This window comes from Calidris pugnax, unplaced genomic scaffold (genome assembly GCF_001431845.1).
Source record: "Calidris pugnax isolate Ruff unplaced genomic scaffold, ASM143184v1 scaffold44, whole genome shotgun sequence".
In the NCBI taxonomy this organism is placed as follows: Eukaryota; Metazoa; Chordata; class Aves; order Charadriiformes; family Scolopacidae; genus Calidris; species Calidris pugnax.
In genome coordinates, this window is record NW_015094506.1 from 16,465,597 (window position 1) to 16,483,107 (window position 17,511).

Genomic DNA, 17,511 nt, shown 5'->3' on the forward strand with positions numbered 1-17,511 from the left:
CCCGGGGGGGGCGGGACAGGTGCCCCCCGGCGGAGGGGTGGCGGCCGGCAGGTGAGGGGGCGGGCGGGCCCCGGGGGGCGCTTCCCCCGGCCCGGGGTCCCGGTAGCAGTTTCCCGCTGCCCCCGTCTCCGCGGTGTCGCAGCGGTTGAGCCGATTAAACCCCGCTCCTCTGTGTGTGTGCGGGCGGAGAGAGGGCTCATCTATTTCTCCCCGGTTTCTAAGGGGAACCAGTGTTTTGTTCCCGATATAGAAGCGCGTATCAATAACAGGCTGCTGGCTTTCTTCAGGGATGGCTCCTGCCGCAGTGCGAGAGCTGAACTTTATGGGGAGCGGGGCTCTTCCAGTTTCCTTTCCTGCGTTGGAGAGCAGTTGAAAAACAAAAACAAAAAAACCAACAAACCACAACACGCCCGAATCCATATTGCTTTGTTCTGGTGTGGGTATGTGGGAGGGGGTTTGGTGCTGAGGGAGATAACTTTCACTTGGGGCAGGAGTGGGGGGGGAGAGGAATGGAAGGGAAACTGGCTGTGAAGTTTCCTCAAAATGGATGCTTTGTGCATGTTGAACTTCATAGCAGTCTGATTGGAATCTCAAAACGTTAGCCAAATAAGGAAAGGCTGTGGCAATCCAGAGATAATGCGGGTTTGCCTGAATAGTTTTTGTTTCTCTAGAAGGCTAAAAGCTTCCACACAATTTTTAATTCACTGGATATCCAAAAAGCAGGAAAATGATCTTTGACAGGCTAGTTGCTTGTTCTGAAGTTTGAAAGCTGTTCGGTAGTTGGGGGGCGGGGGGGTGGGGAATCTTAATGATGATGAGATGTAGGTTGATCAAGTAGAAATCTTCCCGGAATAGTTAGGTGAGGTAATTAGGACATAGTTATATAGTGCTTTTCTTAAATTCACCACCTCATTTTTGTTTAATGTATTTTACCCATCCCATGTAGATTTTTCAAGGATGTGGGGCTCTACAAACGCATAAGTTACCCCATAGTACTGGGTAGAATCCCCTCCTGAACATAAAATGTAAATTTCTGTTATTCTTTGCTCTATTTCCTGTGTATAAGTTGTCACTTGCAGCCCTGCAAAGGGTATTGGTTTACTTTCAGTTGTGAACTGAACTGGAAGAATGAATGTGTGTTGTGGTTAAGCCTGTCAGCATGTTACTGCAGCACAGTTACCTGACTGCAGGCTAGCCTGTCGTGCAGTAGTGAGGTTTTATGTATTTATCCTTCTCTAATCAAGTTAAGATTGCTTCACGCTTCCAGGAGCGTGCTGTATTAGAACAGCATACCTTAACTGGTTAGATCGTTGGGTCTGCAAGTTAGTGTACTCCAGTGATTGGTAGGAAAGGATGACGTTTGGTTTAACTCTTGTTAGAATAGGAGATGATGCTGTCTCTCATTGCGAAGTCCAGATGGCTTTTTCAAAATGTCATTGATACTATACACAACAGAGCTTTTGTCAAGATCATTCTGAGCTTATGCCCCCCTTCTTTTTACCTGTAGTCAGCTTGCAGTTTAGAAGGGCAAAGTCTAAAGTAACAGAGATGCTAAAACTCCTGCTCGCTTTCCTCCTCCCCTGCTTTCCCCTGACTCATCTAGTGATACTGAAGAGCCTTTTCTGGTTTTATGATATTAAAAGCAAATAAGATCAATTGTGAAGTTATAATCCACTTGAGGCAGTCCAGTAAATGAATGTTACTGTTATAGGAAAAAAAAAAGCATATAACAAACCCCTGCCTGTGAGCAACTCTGAATGGTTTAACTTTGTTATTATCAATAAATCTTACCTTTCTGTAACACTGCATATGAAAGGTGCAGATCCTATATGATGCAGTCATGAATTTATTTAATCAGATTTGGTGTTGGCGTGGAACAAAGCTATATGTGTTCCCAAAGGAAACTCTTCAAACACTTGTCATTCTTCCTGACAGTTTTGACTGAGGGATGTCAGTTGTATCGAAGTCCACGTTGTTGTGTTTAGGACTGCTGTGGTTTGCTGTTCCTTAGTGGTTTTTTGTTTATTTGGTTGTTGGGTTTTTGTGTGTTGTCTGTCAGATCCCACGTAGACTTTGCTACTTCACAGGAATAAATTTATCTCAGCAAAGATAAAGTGACTCTTCCTTTTTGTCTTGTATCTAACTTTTTTTGCGGTTATTAAGAACAAATACATATGTCTGTAATAGCAGAAGAATTAAATAGTTCATATACTGTTCAGCCTTTGGTGTTCCTGCTAGATACGGCAGTTATAGGAAGGGACTTAAGCTCTGTTTTGTTTTCCACAGCCCAGGTAGTTGCAGGTTCTGAGGGGAAAGTATTAAAGTATAAAGAATTTAATCCTGAAATTCTGGTGAACTCCAGATCTGGTCTTCACTGGAACATGAAGCTTTGTTACTAAAGCCATTAACTGAAGTTTTCCTTTGTCAGTGGGGTAGAGTGGCATCACCATCAAAAAGCTCTACATAGAATTGTTTTCTCTTGGTGCATACAGCAAAGAAAAAAATTGCAATTGGCTTCATAGCTCAGAGGAGGAAGGGTGAGAGTATATTTGTGGGTACTCTCTTCGTGTATTGACACTGCCAATGAGTGATTTTGTTTTATATTTGCATGTGCATAAACAAGCATCTGAGGATGTGTCAATTAAATTTCTTTGAGTTAAAAATCTTGCAGAAGGGGGAAAAATTGTCATTAGATAATTATTATTCCTGTATGTAATGTTGGGTTCAAATGTCATTCTCCTTCAGAACTTGTTTTGGCATATGTTCAGGTTAGGCCTTTAGCACAAAGGACAAAACTGGCTATACCATCTTTCTATCAGTGGGAGGTATATGCAATATTCTGCTGCAATATCCTGCATTATATACATATTGTTTATATGTGTCTGTAAGACCAGAATACTTTTAAATTACACCTTAAATTTACAATCAGATGTCTGTTCCATTAATCTAGTGGAGCTTGAAGTTGATTGTTTTTAAATATTGCCTTCCCAGACAGTTGTCATATAGGATGAGATCTGATTTACAGATAGTGTAACTTTTCTAAGCTGCCTTAACTTTTGAAGGTAAGGAGAACTTGAGGGGGAAAAAAAAAAAAGGCCCAAAGGTGAGCTGTGATCTCACAGATTAATAGTTTCTGCGGAGTGGGGAGAAAACTGGCATATCTTGAAATAATGTTAAGAAGAGACTATATACTGTTTTTCATAAAACCTGGTCCCTTCTAGGGACAGGCATATTTATTCAGGGTGGGAGTCAGGTCTATCTTCGTGCAAGCTTAGGACCCGTCTTTCTTCAGGGTTTGGACTCTCTCTTTCCTTGCCCTCCGTGAAAAACGACTTGGTTTGCTAGCTCTGTTTGGAATTTATTGCTTAAGTGACTGAAAGTAGTTTGTCTAAAAGTTACGTAGATCTTTGTACAGGAAGGAGGAGCCCACCCTTTCTGGGCAGCACCATGGGAAGGCTGCTCGTGGTGGGGAGGGACCGTGATGTGTCCAGTTTCCTGGAAGGCTGGATTTCCTGTGCAAGAAGCTGCTCCCCTGGGAGCCTGGGGTGTGCGCTGTGGAGTACCTGCCTGCTCCTGATAAAGAAGGCAGCTGAGATTAGGCTGTGGTTAGGTATGACAATTATACAGCCTGCTTTTTTGGCCGCTTTTATTTTTTTTTTGAGGCTGCTCAGACTTAGGAGGTGGTAACCTGGTTTTTGGCCTCGTTCTCTCTGGGTGAGGGAGATGGGTGCTGCGGCCTAATTCCACCATGTAGTGTGAAAGGAGCATGTCCTACTATCTTGATCTTGCTTCTTTCTGGGGAGGGTACTCACTGCTTTGGAGGTAAGATAAGGGGAATTGTCTTGACTGTTTGTGCATGGGATCGTTGAGTACTGTAGGTGGTGTCACTGGTGAAGGCTGAACAGGAAGAGAGGCTCCTTATCCTTAATGAAGGATTCATGTGCTTTTTTTTTTTTTTTTTTTGCCCAGGGCAAGTACAGTTTAATTAAGCGAAGTTCCCCAAAGGCGCGCTCTCTGTTGCAAATATCAGTGTTTTTCTGCAACTCTTCAAGTACTAGATTGAATATGAAGGTGAGACTGTTTTACCCATATCATGGTTATGTATTAGTTTGCAGGCACAGCAGTATGCAGTATTAAAGAGAAATTTTGATTTGATGCCATTGCTGCAGGACTCTGCTGCATTGGTCCCTCAGTAGTAATAAGGATGCTGAGAAAGTCTTCACAAGCATGTTTCACTGACCCTCTTCTAGTCTTTCTGACTGACTAAGGACAGTTACTGCTGTTCTAGTATTTCCTGTGGGTTCTATGGGATTTATTTCTTGGATAGCAAGTACCTTCATTTGTGGGAGTTTCTGCAATAGTTTATGTGAAAAATTCTGTCAGGACTCCTGGTGGCATGCTCATAGTACCTGATATGGTAAAGTGTATCGTTACAGTTGGCATCAACTGTCGTCCTTGTTACGGCGTCCTTTCAAAGAGAAAGGAGTGATGAAAAAGGGCAATAAAATCTACCAGCACTGCATCTCTTTGCCTTAGAACTTGATAGAGGGTGTTAAGGCTGCTCTGTCGGGATCTTTTTTGATGAATGATAACACAGGTCATGTATTTGAGCTGGGGCCACAGCATGCAGAGCATGTCAAGTCATAAGAGCAAAGAACAGGTTGCTACAGTCTTAAATCTCTAGGGTGTTTGCATCATAGCAGCAGCACCCAATAACCAAGTGTAAGGATGGTATGGAAATAGCTCAAAGCTATCTTGGTAACCTCCTAGCTATGACTTCTGCACTGCCTCTTTTGCAGGGTGAAAATACTAGTGCGTATGGTAAACCTGTTAATTTTTCAAGACTGTCAAGTAAGAGAACTTAAATGTTTGTGTTTGGTTACGAACCTGATGCCTAAATCTCAGTGTTTGGAGGGGAAACAACCTCCCATTCACTGAACCCCCTAATACTCTCATTGTAGATAATGTGCAACTGCAAATTTTGAGTTGTTTGCTCAGTTTGTATTAATGTTATCCTGATTTTTTCCCCTTTTTTTTATATTTTCTATTTGTACAACAAAGCACAGAGAAAATGAGTCCTGAAATAAGTGTAATGTTGATTGACTTCACTCAGTAATTAGACTACAGAGGCATATTTGTTTAAAATCCCCTTTGTAATAGGAGTTGGTACTTGTGTGGGCCATAGATCTTTTCTCTCCGTAGTTACAGTAGCTAGGTTCAGATTCTACAGTAGGTACTTGTTAACTTCTTACTGATCTTGTCATCTAAGATTTTATTCTTTTTCCCTTTGAAATGGAGGAATGAAGAAGAAAAAAAGGTGTAATTCTTCGTGATATACTTTATGTTTAATAGTGGAAATTTAAATTCTGCATTCAAAAGAATTGTGTTCTGCTTGGTGTTCTGTAAAAGAAACAAGTAACAATGTTTTCACCTTTTACGTTTATTATCTCCAAGTGTCTCTTGGCCTCTTCATGGTCTGTCAAGCTTGACCCTGGAATTTCTGTGTCTGGTTACACAGCAGTTTTCATTGCTGTGGATGTTTCTTCTGCACAAATAAAATAACCCAAGTGAATTCCAGTATATAGTAATTATTTTAAGTGTTTAAAGCAAGTTACTGTGTTAGGGTAATTGATAGATTTCTTAAACTTACCTAGTCATGGAGGAGGAGTTCTACCTTTAATGTAAAGATGAATTCAGCCAGTAGGGCTTTAGTATTCACTGATGCTAACGTTCAGGGACAATTTCTGCTGGTCTATAACTATGCATTTCACTGTAGCATTAATGCTGCTTTTACATTAGAGCTTTATCTGTTACTTTCTATGTATTCTGGCACATTGTTGCTATTGTTAGAACACTTTTTCATAATAAATCATCAAAAGAACCTTGTAAGAGTAGATGAGATGTGGTCTTGTATGTATGAAGAAAAGGGATGTGACCACGTTTGATTTCGGGCCTTTTTGATTTGGCATTGTAACAGCAAGCGTGTTATTTTTTAGCAGATTACTATATTTCAGTTTGTTAACTAAATCTGAGGCTAGGAGACACAAGCAGTCAGTATAAGTCATTCACAGAGATACAGCTTAGATCTTCTAACTTAGGTCTTCTAACTGAGGGTGCCTGTAATTCCAGGCTTAAGGGTATATGCTAAATTTTAGTTGGAACAGATGGTTTGAGAGGCTCTTGGCCAGTTCCTTACTTGTTTATCCCTTTGCTCATATTCTCACTTTCTGTCTTTCTCAAAGTTGTTACTTGGGCTAGTAGGACACTTAACTGAAATCTAAAAAAACTGAGCGCCCAGCAAATTGCTTGCCTCTTCCTGTGTAATTGTGACTCGTGAGGCTGGGCTGACAGGACATGGAATTGAGGAGCATGCATGTGTTCTAGCAAATACTTACATTTTATCCAAGAATATATCCAGGCAGGTTAGACTTAGATAAACTAATATGCTCTGAAAGGAATGTGGTACTGGTTTTGGACAACTATGGCATGAGTACAGCCTTCTGGGACTCTTGCAACCAAGAAATTGTAAATTAGGCCTTGTTACTGCCATACTGTAGTATCAGCATAGAGTATATGCACATAGGACGTGCAGCACCTGAGGACATTTTGCCTAACAAACGTTTTATCGGTGCCTAACAATATATCTTTCTTCATTGATCTGGGTAACCATAAAAACGCAAACTGGAATGCAGCTGCAAGCAGTGGAGCTGTCGGTAAGCTGGGCAGTGTCTGATGCTTCTGGATGGGTGGAGACATTCCAGGCTGCTTTACTTTCCTTTATGCATTCCTGAAATGACAGTCAATGGAAAGCATGGCATAAGAGTGGCAGCGTTCCTCAGCTGTTTCCTTTCTAGTAATTTTAAGACTGTCAGGATAAAACAAGAAGGCAAAAGATGACCAGGGTACTTGGGGGTAGAGGGAAAGCATTTCTGGATTATTTTTTAAATGCTTTTTTGACAAGACCTGGTACCCAGCTTTTCTGTTTCAGTTGTTTTTTGAGAACGCTGAATTGGCCACTGTGCTTATCCTGGAAATACTGAATCTTTGAGAACTCATTCACAAAACCAAAATTAGAGCAATATGATGAAGTCTTTGAACAGTATATTTCTTAGACTAATGGTTTCTGAAGGTCTGTCAGACAGAGTGGGTAGTGGAGTTGGCTTTAACATGAGGGTGAAACCCTTGAAAAAACTTGCCCAGCAAATTCTGCCTCGTTTTGGGCCTACATACCTAAGTAGATTTGTCTTCAAGACTGCGTGTAAATAGTTGTTATACTGCTGTAACTTCTACTTTTACATAGGTCTGTAACTGGCTATTTTGATACCCTAATGTCTGTAAGCTGTGGTTGTTAGAAATGGTTCCAGCTTCAAAAGTTCTATCAGGGCCAAGTCTCACTGATTTTATTTACAAAAAAAAAAAAAAATCAGTGTGAAATATCCTTTGATTTATTTTCCCATGTTATGATTATAATTCATGGTCTTGAATTCAGACTATGACAGCTTGCTTTGACAGGCTCAGTTGGCCAGTCAGTAGTGATGAGTATGCAAGTTCTAGTTCTGGGGTGATTATTTACTTAGTTTTGCTGTTTTACCAGCCTGATTGTGAAGCTAAAAGAGTAACCAAAGTATCTTCTATATACATACTTGAGGTTTCTATATCAGGGGATTACATGCAAGTCTTGGCCTTTTGTTGTGGATCTGAAATACGCATGTGTGTGTGTATATATATATATATATATATGCGCCACTTTTCATGTGAATTTAATTTTCTTGTTATGTTTTTGGTTCTTTCAGAGAATGACTAAGATTAATGTTAGCAACATAAAACCTGTTTGTTAATAGTTCTGCTTCAGACTTACAAGATGAACTTACCTAACAGTATTTTTCTTAAAATATCACACTTGACTTGAGTATTTGTCTGCACCAAAATGACAAAATCTTGATCTGGTACCAAAGGTGAACACAGCTGTCAAGTGTGTACACTGACGTGTGCTTGTGGTCAGTGCTACCTCCTGAAACACTAAACTTGGGTGAAGCTTTTACTGAAAAGCTGCATTCCTCTGTCAAATCTGGGATCCTCGTGGGCCCCTTTTGAAACCAAAATACTGTCTCAGACTTCTGGCTTTGAAACTGTTGGCTTACTAATGTCCTGAAATTTAGCGTTCTTGATTGAAAACCTATGCTTCTGTTACTGAAGTGGAAAATTTGTTATTTTAAAGCTGCAAAGCATGTCATCCCAAGTTTTAACAAAAGCATTGTTACTTGCAGTATGTTCACGAATGTATGCAATTGTACTTGACTGAGTAGGCTTAATTAAGTGAATAATCTTAATTAAATCAATGAGGGTTTTTTTCTAAAAGTGTGCCCCCTGCCCTATCTCAGAGATGAAACATTCCAAAGCTATTGGTATTATCCCCTCAATCAGTCTTAATTTTGACTACCTTCCCTGTATTCCATAAAATAGAAGAAACCCTGCTTATTGTTGTTGCAGCGTTAAGTTATTTTTTTAAAATATAGTTACAAAAAGTCAACAACTCTTAAACTTGTTTTACTAACCTGTTCTTTGGAAATGTTTTCAGGTCAATCCAGCGTGGTACTGAACTTGCTGCGAGCTTGGGCAAAATGAATTGCCTTAGGTTTCAATCAAAATGAAAAGTGAAGACTGGGGGGACAGCATTGTGCTTGTGGGCCAGACTGGGACTCCTGTTGCGAAGCAATAATCTTATTTTTTTATCAAACCCTATAAAACAGTGCTTTTAGAAAGCTTACCATACTTCACAATTTGCTACTACTTTTATTATGTTAAACTAGTGCAACTTGAATTATTTGAAGTCCTAATGATAATTTTTTTTTTTCAGGAGGAGTATACACTTTGTCTCCTACTCAATGGAAAACAAAAGTTTGACACTTTATCTCTGTAAGAATTTTTGTGTAACATCAGTTTATTGGCTGCTGAATATAGCAGAGCAGAGAAGGGTGGGTTGTATTAATGCTGTGGTTGTCGTTGGGTTCCTGTGAATCTCTCCGGACGTGGCTTTCTGGTCACTCATTTTCTACTTGCCTGCAGACACCCTAGCCAAATGCTTGGCATTTGTGTCTCTGTACAGCTACATTTCTACGTGTATAACAGTGGTATTGAATGCTGATGGTTGTCTGTCGCAGTGCTTATTGTGTATTTGTATGCTTAGTAAGAGAAACAACTTTCCCCAGCTCTGGGAAAGAGTAACTTAACAGATTTAGCGGCTCTTGTGCTTAACGCTTGTAAAATACCGAAGGAGGCCAGTGACAAGTATATGATTGCCTTGTGTTTTTGTTGAGCTGCCCTCAAACTTGGTTTTATGGGAGATAATTTCTTCACCTGCAATTTGCAATGTCACACCTTATCCACAGTATATCTGGCTTTGGTCTGATCTGTTAAATGTAACTTCAAAGAATGCTCATGAAGTTATTTTTTACCTATAGCTGTAGGTGAATATAGCAGTGCTGATTTAAAAACTACCATTTCAAAGGAAAATACAAGACAACTTATTGTGGATACCAGAAGACATAACTGCATATTTTGTAGAAGTGTTTTATCAGTTACTGACCCATGTAATAAGATGCTGGGGTGAGGGAGCTCTTTTCCAACTGTTTTTTTAGCATTTGAAGAGTATGTTGTGCTCCATAACATAGTAAAAAAGTGTCGATTATAGGTCTGTGTTAGCAAGCTCAAGTGGCATTTCGATTTTTTAGAATATCTTCTCTAGTGTTTGTTACAAGATTTGACTGCTGCAAATAAACTAGGAATGCTGCACTTGCTGCTTCTAGAATAAGAAGGAAAACTTTAAATTTGGTACACAAATAGCACCAGGTATAAACATCCTGAATGTATAACTGGGGAGGGGTGTGTCTAAATTAGTTTGTAGGTTGTAATAGCCTGCGAAAAGGTAGACCTGAGTTAGAGGAACTGCAGTTGGAATCCAGGAAGAGGCTGTCTTGAGAAACTTACGCTTTGGCAACACAGCAGTGCTGGGTGCAATTGTAGATACTGATGTGAAGTATGGAAATGCAGGCAACCTCTGACTGCTTGTATATAGGAATTCTTGATTAAAAGAGGTATTACTTCCTTTTCTGCAAATAGAATGAGAAGAGGGGGGGATTTTATCCTTTCCCTAATTTCCCCTAGAGAGTTCTTGAATTAGATTATCCTAGTGCTAACCTCTGTATGGTATGTAGTTGTTCTTCATTTAAAAGTAGTAATTCCTGACTAATTTCTTGCTAATGGGCTAACTTTACACTAATGAATAGCTATGATAATCTAATTTCATAAGGCTGTTGAGTTTGGAATACATGTGCTGTTCTAGTGTCTAAGCAACATAAAGACAATGCTGTCTCATGATGAGTTTATTTTTAAAAAGCAAAATGCAGACTAGGCATTTTTTCCTTTTTCTCCCCATAGAGGAGACTGGGCTTCATGTAGCGGTAATTGTATGTAGCTGACTACCATTAATTGGGGGAAAAAGTCTTGATTGCTAGAGTCCATTCAGTCTATCTAAATTCTTAAGCAGTACTTTTCCCCACAGCCCCTGGAAAAGCAAAGCTATACTATATTGATAGGTGTGAGTATACCACGGATGATGGAAGTTCCGTTTGGAGAAACAGGCAGTGTAGACTTGGAAGTGCCAGGTCATTCTGTGGTACTGTCTTAGCATGCCTGAGAGAGACTGTTTGATTTATCATCTTGCTAGTTATAGATTAGCTAGTATTCAGGTTTAGTTTGTTGGTTTTGGTCTTGTTTAAGGCTAGAGGCTTCCCCAAAGTTTTTGAATGTCACATCAGTAAGAACTTCATGCTCAAACATGTCATTTCCCTTCTTTGTTCAAGAAAAAACTACCACCCTGAACAAGCTTTATTAAAGACTATTACAACTATTTAATATGGTTTTGAGTACAGTTTAATACAGTTCTTCAGAAAAACATCTACTGAGTTCTGGGGTCTTAATCTGCTTTTTTAGTTCGCCATTCATGAAGATTGTGTGAAGTAAACATGAAACCTAAGTAGCGGCTACAATGTTGAGTACCTGGGTATATCTGGTAGGATAACTGGACGCTATCACTGACACTTCAAGTAGTTGCCTTCTTTTTGTATCCAATTGATTTATACATATGAAATCAGTTTGTCCGGTTTGAGAAGTGTGCTGTGTCCAGAATGTTATAGTAATTGCCACTTCCTTATCCAAAGTGCCAGTAACTTCTCAGAACTTCCCAATTTCTGCCTAGGATTACAGATTTCCGATTGCAATTCAAATAAGAGTACTGTAACATTTTGTGACTTCAGTCTTTTCTTGATTGTAGAATAATCGCCCATCCTGTCACCAAGGCAGGAACGGTACAGTAACCTGAGGAGATGCTCATCTCTGTTCAGTGCAACAGAGGAAAGAAAAAAAGTGCACACAATTCAAAAGGAGGAGGGCACAGTGCATTGGGTGAAGTTTCGTGTTTTGATGTAGCAGGTGGATTGACTGGATGACACATTGTGAGGGATTAAAATCAATTTAAATGTGTCTGGAGCTGTCACCTGGTTTTGCTGCAAGAAGCCTACCCACGTGAGAATGGCTGTACCTGTGAACAAGCTACCATTGCTTTCTGGAGCCTAATCGTTAGCAGACTCTCTGGAACAAGCAACATGGAAATAAGGGAGTTTTTCCGGACGTGTATGGAGCAGTTCCTGAGGGAAGGTTAGCTGTTGGGTGTGACCTTCAGTTTGACTTATAAAAACTTTACGAAAGCCAGACAAGCCTACTAAAACAAATAGTAAGACCGTGTGGATTTTAAAAGCTGTTGATGCTATTAGTTGTTTGATGTTCTTTTTTAGAGTAAGTGACCTGTCATGTCAGGTGTACATGCTGGATTAAAACATGAAAACAAGAAAATTCTGGCATGGAAAAACTTACATGATAGTAGTCTTATTAAAGAAGGGTTTTCATTTAAGTTTGTTTTTCAAAATATGGTGTGTAAGTAAAAATCTCCAGTAAAAGCTGAAGGCATGCAAGCTATGGGGATTCCAATAAAGACCAAACAGCACTTAAAAGTAACTTTATATTAAGCAGCCTCGTTGACATCAGAGCCGTAGGTTGTTTAGTCACAGAGTTTATTATCAACTATGCAGAGATATGACTCAAAGTGTTTGCTTGATGAGCTGATGTGTAATTTCCCTCTTTTTTTTTTTTTTTTTTTTGGGCCCTTCAAGACTTTCCTGACTGAAACAGAATTTTATGACATACATGTCACACAGTGTGTAGGGGTATGTGGCTAGTCTTCTGGAATCTTTCTTATCCCTAACATCTGATTTTTTTTTGGTGTTGTGTGTTATTTTCCCTTTTTTTTTTTTTTTTTTTTGAGATCCTTTGGGAACTTTGTATCTCGGCAGCTGTTTGCTTACCTGCTCATACCATAGCAACTTCTTAGTCTCTACAAGATGGTAACTCTTCTGACTGTGATTGTAAGGCTTTTCTGTCTAAATTTCTTCTAGGATTTCAAGTGCTTTTCAGTTCTTTTCTGCAATCTTCTAATACTATTTTGTATAGCTAAATTAAATGACTTAAATATGGGAAAATTTTCTTTGTGCTGTTTTCCCTGTTCATCTTGTTTTGTCATTTTTCACTGCTGATAATGTATTTGATAACACGCTTTGCATTCTATTAATATTTGGAAGGTAAACAAGTAACAGCATAAGTTGACTGGTCTGCTTTATTGCTGCTTAAACTATAAATATTACTTGAGAATTAAAGCCGTTTAAGCTGTAAGCCAGAACCTTTGATTTTTAAAACAAAGATGATTTGAACTCTGGCTTCAGGGGTTTGGCAGTTGAGCTCATGTGATAGGCTGTAAAACTGAGGAGTGTCACTTAACTAGGAATGACATCACTAGCTTTTTTTATCAATACACTTATGTACTTATCTTTTGTAGCTGTCAGATTCGTGACACCCATATTACATATTCCCCTGATCATAAAATAGAACAATGAACTCTAGGATTACCTTTTTTTTTTAATCTAGGTAAATTGTCACTTTTCCTCTTTTTGTCTCCTTGCTCTGCTCATGTTACAGATACAGAATCTCAGCAATCGAATTCTTTTGACTCGTAACTTTCAATAAATAAGCACTGCTGGTTAGTTATTTGGGCTTCTAGAGTTACAAAAGTAGGCTCTGAATTCAAATTTGCATGTGCAGAGAGTTAAACAAGGTGCTGATCCTTATAGAAACCCAGCACTGCCCTGCTTCGATTTCTTTCTCCAAGAAAGTTCTGTTGCGGGCTTGTTTCCTTTCTTCGATAGGAACATTCAGATGCAGGATGTTTACATCTCCTCTCCTCTTGACTTCATGAGGATACCTAAGATGACATCACAAACCCATGATTGCACTGTAAATTTCTCTCTCTGTAATGTTTTAACTCTGCTTAATGCAAGGACTAGCAGAATGCGAGGAGTTGTTCCTGTAAAACCAATTAAGTGAACCAAAGATTCTTTGTGAGCTCTTGCTTTTGTCAGTCTCTGTGTGTAGATTGTGAAATGCTTCTGGCACTTCCAGTGAATCTTGATTCACTGAGAATATTGATGACTCCGTTAGGCTATTTAGCTTCTTAATATCTGGGTGAAGAATTTCTTAAATTCTTACATCAAGATGCAGATAATTTGCCTGCTTTAGGCACAATATCATATGTGGGTTTTCTGCAGTTCTGTTTCTGAATATAAGAATTACAGTTCCAAATACACATGACTGAGTTTTATCAATTGGTTCAACCTGACTCCATGATAACACAATGCTTGGAAAAACATTATTAACCACTCCGGTGAATACTGCAAAAAGTTTTCAGTCTCATAGAGGAAAATATGATTTCCTCCTTCCATGAAGCACTTGAGTCATACAACAATAATACTGTTGCCAATTTAGAAGAGGACGCTGAATGAAGGGAAGTTGCTGCTTATAAGATTACGTTGAAACATGAAGGGCAAGTAGCAAACTGTTGGTGGCCTGCTGGAATAACTAGGGAAAGGTAATTTGTCTGCCCCATCTTTAGGGGAGCGGAGTGGATGAGAACAGCACTTAATTTGTAAAATTATACCTTCAGGTTGGCACAATGTCTAAACCGAAAAGTACGATTAGGCAGCAAGTTACTGGCTAAATGGACTTAGTCCATCATGCCAAGAGAATCCTCTCTTTAGCCAGCAAGGCGAGTGTTTCTGCAGTTGAGCCAGTAGTTCTGGCTACTTTACCATCTTGTATTTGAGCATGTGTGCTGAGAGGCCTGTTTAACCTGAGGCTTTTGACTCGTCATGAAGTTTAGCTGTGACAGAGCCAAAGAGATAATGTCCTCAAAAGCAAGAAGCAAAGGGAAGTGCTGCATCTCACTGAATGAGGGGGTGCAAAATGTCAGATTGGATTGGTTATGGAAAGGGCTATAGAAGTTGCAATATGAAGTAAACCTCACAAACTTGTGCAGAAGATGCTGCGGTTATAAGCAACTCTGGAGAGGAAAAATTCCATTTTTGCAAGAGAAATAGATATCCTTTATCAGCAAGGTTATAGGTAAGAGCAATCTCATAGTGTTCCTCTTTCTTTGTCTAGTTTTAAAAGTATTTGGAGGCATCTGAATTTGATCTGTTTATGCCACTTAAATAACCTTTAGTTTCTAGCCCAAAGAATGGCAGCATATTTTTAAAACAGGCTGCTGTGATGATTATGGTGTAAGTGTATGTATTTTTTTCTCCCCTCCCACTTTAACCATGAATGTAGTTTACAGTTGATAGTTCTTGACATTGAATGGCTTTTCTTTGCAGCTATTAGGAGGAGATGTTTCCATGCCATATAGTTTATTGACTCTCGTGGCATCCCTTGAGTTCAGGGTTGAATAGAGAGATGGGTTCTAGAACCTTCAGGTATATAGTAGTGATGTAATTAACCTGTAATATCTCCATACTATTACTAGGTCTTAATACTATTTTTACTGGACTTTTGGCAGTCTTGATTAACGAACAGTACAGGTGCTTAGCTAGTTGACAGTACTCTTCAGTCATAAAACAAATAGCTTCAGTTTGGGTTTTAATTATGTCTTTGAATCTTTGATGCAATAAACTTTTACAGCATTCTTTTTGAGCTTGGGAATTCAAGTGAATGTGTCAGCAGTAACTTTTTTTTTTTTTTTGGAAGAGGGTTTGAATCGGCAGGCTTTAACTTTGTCCTCTGTAACTTATGTTTGCTTTGGGTTTGACCTCTGACTTCAGTATAGAGACCCCATATGATGAAAAAATTGTGAGTTTTCTGTATTGTGGTAATTCTTTCCCATATTATGCCAGTAGTTATAACACTTGGTATTTCTACCAAATGCTGTAAGCCAGTAATCCTTTTTTCTGGGTTCTTTGAAAGGACTGCGGGGAAGAAGGATGCATGTTCTGCCCTTGCTAACCAGGAAACATATGTTGAATTGTACATGCCTCTGAATTTGAAGATAGAGAAGTTTTTGAATGCAGGAAGCCATAATGCTTAACCACCATTATTGTGATATGGGATTATTGAACTTGTAATTTTATCCAACACTTGAGCTAGAACTGTTAGAAGCAGATGTTAAATTCTCCAGTAGTAGCTGAATCTCAGTAGTGAAGTTCAGTGCAACTTTGGCCTCAGCTGATGAAATTTTAGTACACTTGCTGCGATGAACTTAGATTATATTTTGTGCATGTACTGGCACAAGCAGATCCTTCAGCTTGTAACAAACCATGACGTGTAATCAAGGATAGCCAGATTGCTCTGACCTCCTGCAAGTTGGTCTCCTAAAATGGAAATTATTCATTTTGCAGATGGAAATTGGAGCCAAGCAGCTGTGAATTCCAGGAGACAAATACTGAGGCAAATTCTTAACTTTTCTCTTCTGCTCAACAACCAAATGACAGTTGATTCTAGTATTTACTACTTGCTTTCAACTTGTGATTCAGAGATCTTTTCAATAAAGCCAGCAAGTATTTATATGAGGACACTGCTTAATATCTGAAGTGATGTTTGCTTTTGTTGTGTTTTTTTTAATAAGTATTTTCTTCATAATCCTCATCTTCCTTAGCTTCTTCCCTTTTCCTCCCCTAAAACAACAAGCTCTCACCGTCCCCCCAACCTTTACTCCTGTGGCTGCTGTTACAGGGAGTTATTGTTAATTTGTGTTTGATCAGCTCTTACAGACTGAATGGCAGGAAACTAGGATAGTTTGACAACTTTTTATGCACATTTTCCTATGCATGTAGCAGTGATGCTGACTACCTGCAGTCTGAGAGGTCAGTGTGGAATTGCTGAACTAAAAGGGCTATTAAAAGCAGAAGGCATAAACTACGTGCTTATAAATGACACTTCCATGAATATGCTCCACTGTGGCTCAGAACAAATGTTCTTGCTTAGATGGAAGGTTTACTGTTCCATCCTTGGTTTATCTTTGGAAACTAAAGACAAAAACAGGGTGAAATTGTATTACTACTACTGCTAGTGTTCTGTGCTGTTCATGGGGGACTACTTAAACTTACAAAACCATCATCTACTAGATGTAGAAATTTTCAGTTCTGTGTGAAAGCTTGCCATATATTTCAGGTTTTGTTGAAGGCTTGCAACTAGCACTACTTCAGGTCTTGTTTTTGACAAAAATCTGGCCTGTAAACAAAAGCAGAGCTGGGGATAGATGCAGGCAAACTACTAAACAGTTTTGCTTAAAACATGTCCCTGAGGGTCCTGCATAAACTGGAAGAAAAATCATGCAGCCTCCTTAAACGGCAGTCCTGATAGCCTTATTCAAACCTTGCTTTTAAAGAAAGAAGGCCCTTGTAGTTGTGCCCTGGGGCTGTGAAAAACCTAATACAGTGGCATACATATGCAGAATGGTTAGGATCCTTTCCAAGTAGCCAGGTCAGACTAGGAATTCTTTTTAGTGGAAAGTGCTGTTTTGGAGGATCATTAAGAAGGTGGAGGACAAAGCAGAGCTCTGATTTCCTTAAAATTATTTAAAAAACCAAGTTTTCTACTGGGCCTTGAAGACAAGAAGCTGCTGCTGTTGCGTGGGATTCACAACCTTCCTGATTCAGCGCTCTTGGAGTAGGCACCGTGAAAATGGTATTACTTTCTGATGTGAGGTTGGCTGTATTTAAAGTATACAAAGTACCTTTAGATGCCGGCTGTTGAGTACCTAGTGGTAGTCTATACTACTTCTGCCACTTAAGTGTCTGGAAGATGGTTGCCTAACCTTTGTCTGAGTGAAACGGGTGAAATGAAAATGGGAGGGCTGTCTTCTGCTTAAAAAAAAGCCTTAATCTATGTGGCTTTCGATTTATAGGGTCTAAAAAATTCTAACTTCCTCAAGTCTTTGGCTGTGGAAGGCAAGTGAATGTATGGAGACTGAGTACTTAGTGCATTTGGGTACCAAACAATCTTGTGTGTCCTGTTATATTCTGGCTGGCCTTTTTTTCTTTTTTTCTTTTTCTTTTTCCCCCTCTCTCCTCTTCT

General features: G+C 39.3%; 1 protein-coding gene across 9 annotated transcripts in view; it reads left to right on the plus strand.

Annotated features, from left to right (window-relative positions):
- The first annotated feature begins 4,052 nt into the window (after positions 1-4,052).
- Positions 4,053-17,511, plus strand: part of PPP1R12A (protein phosphatase 1 regulatory subunit 12A) — a 117,154-nt gene continuing 103,695 nt past the window's right edge. For all 9 annotated transcript variants that reach the window (XM_014963642.1, XM_014963644.1, XM_014963640.1 and 6 more), the window contains exon 1: positions 4,053-4,071. In XM_014963642.1, coding sequence (XP_014819128.1) covers positions 4,066-4,071 — 6 coding nt within the window. In that variant the 5' untranslated portion in view covers positions 4,053-4,065. The remainder of the gene's footprint in view (positions 4,072-17,511) is intronic.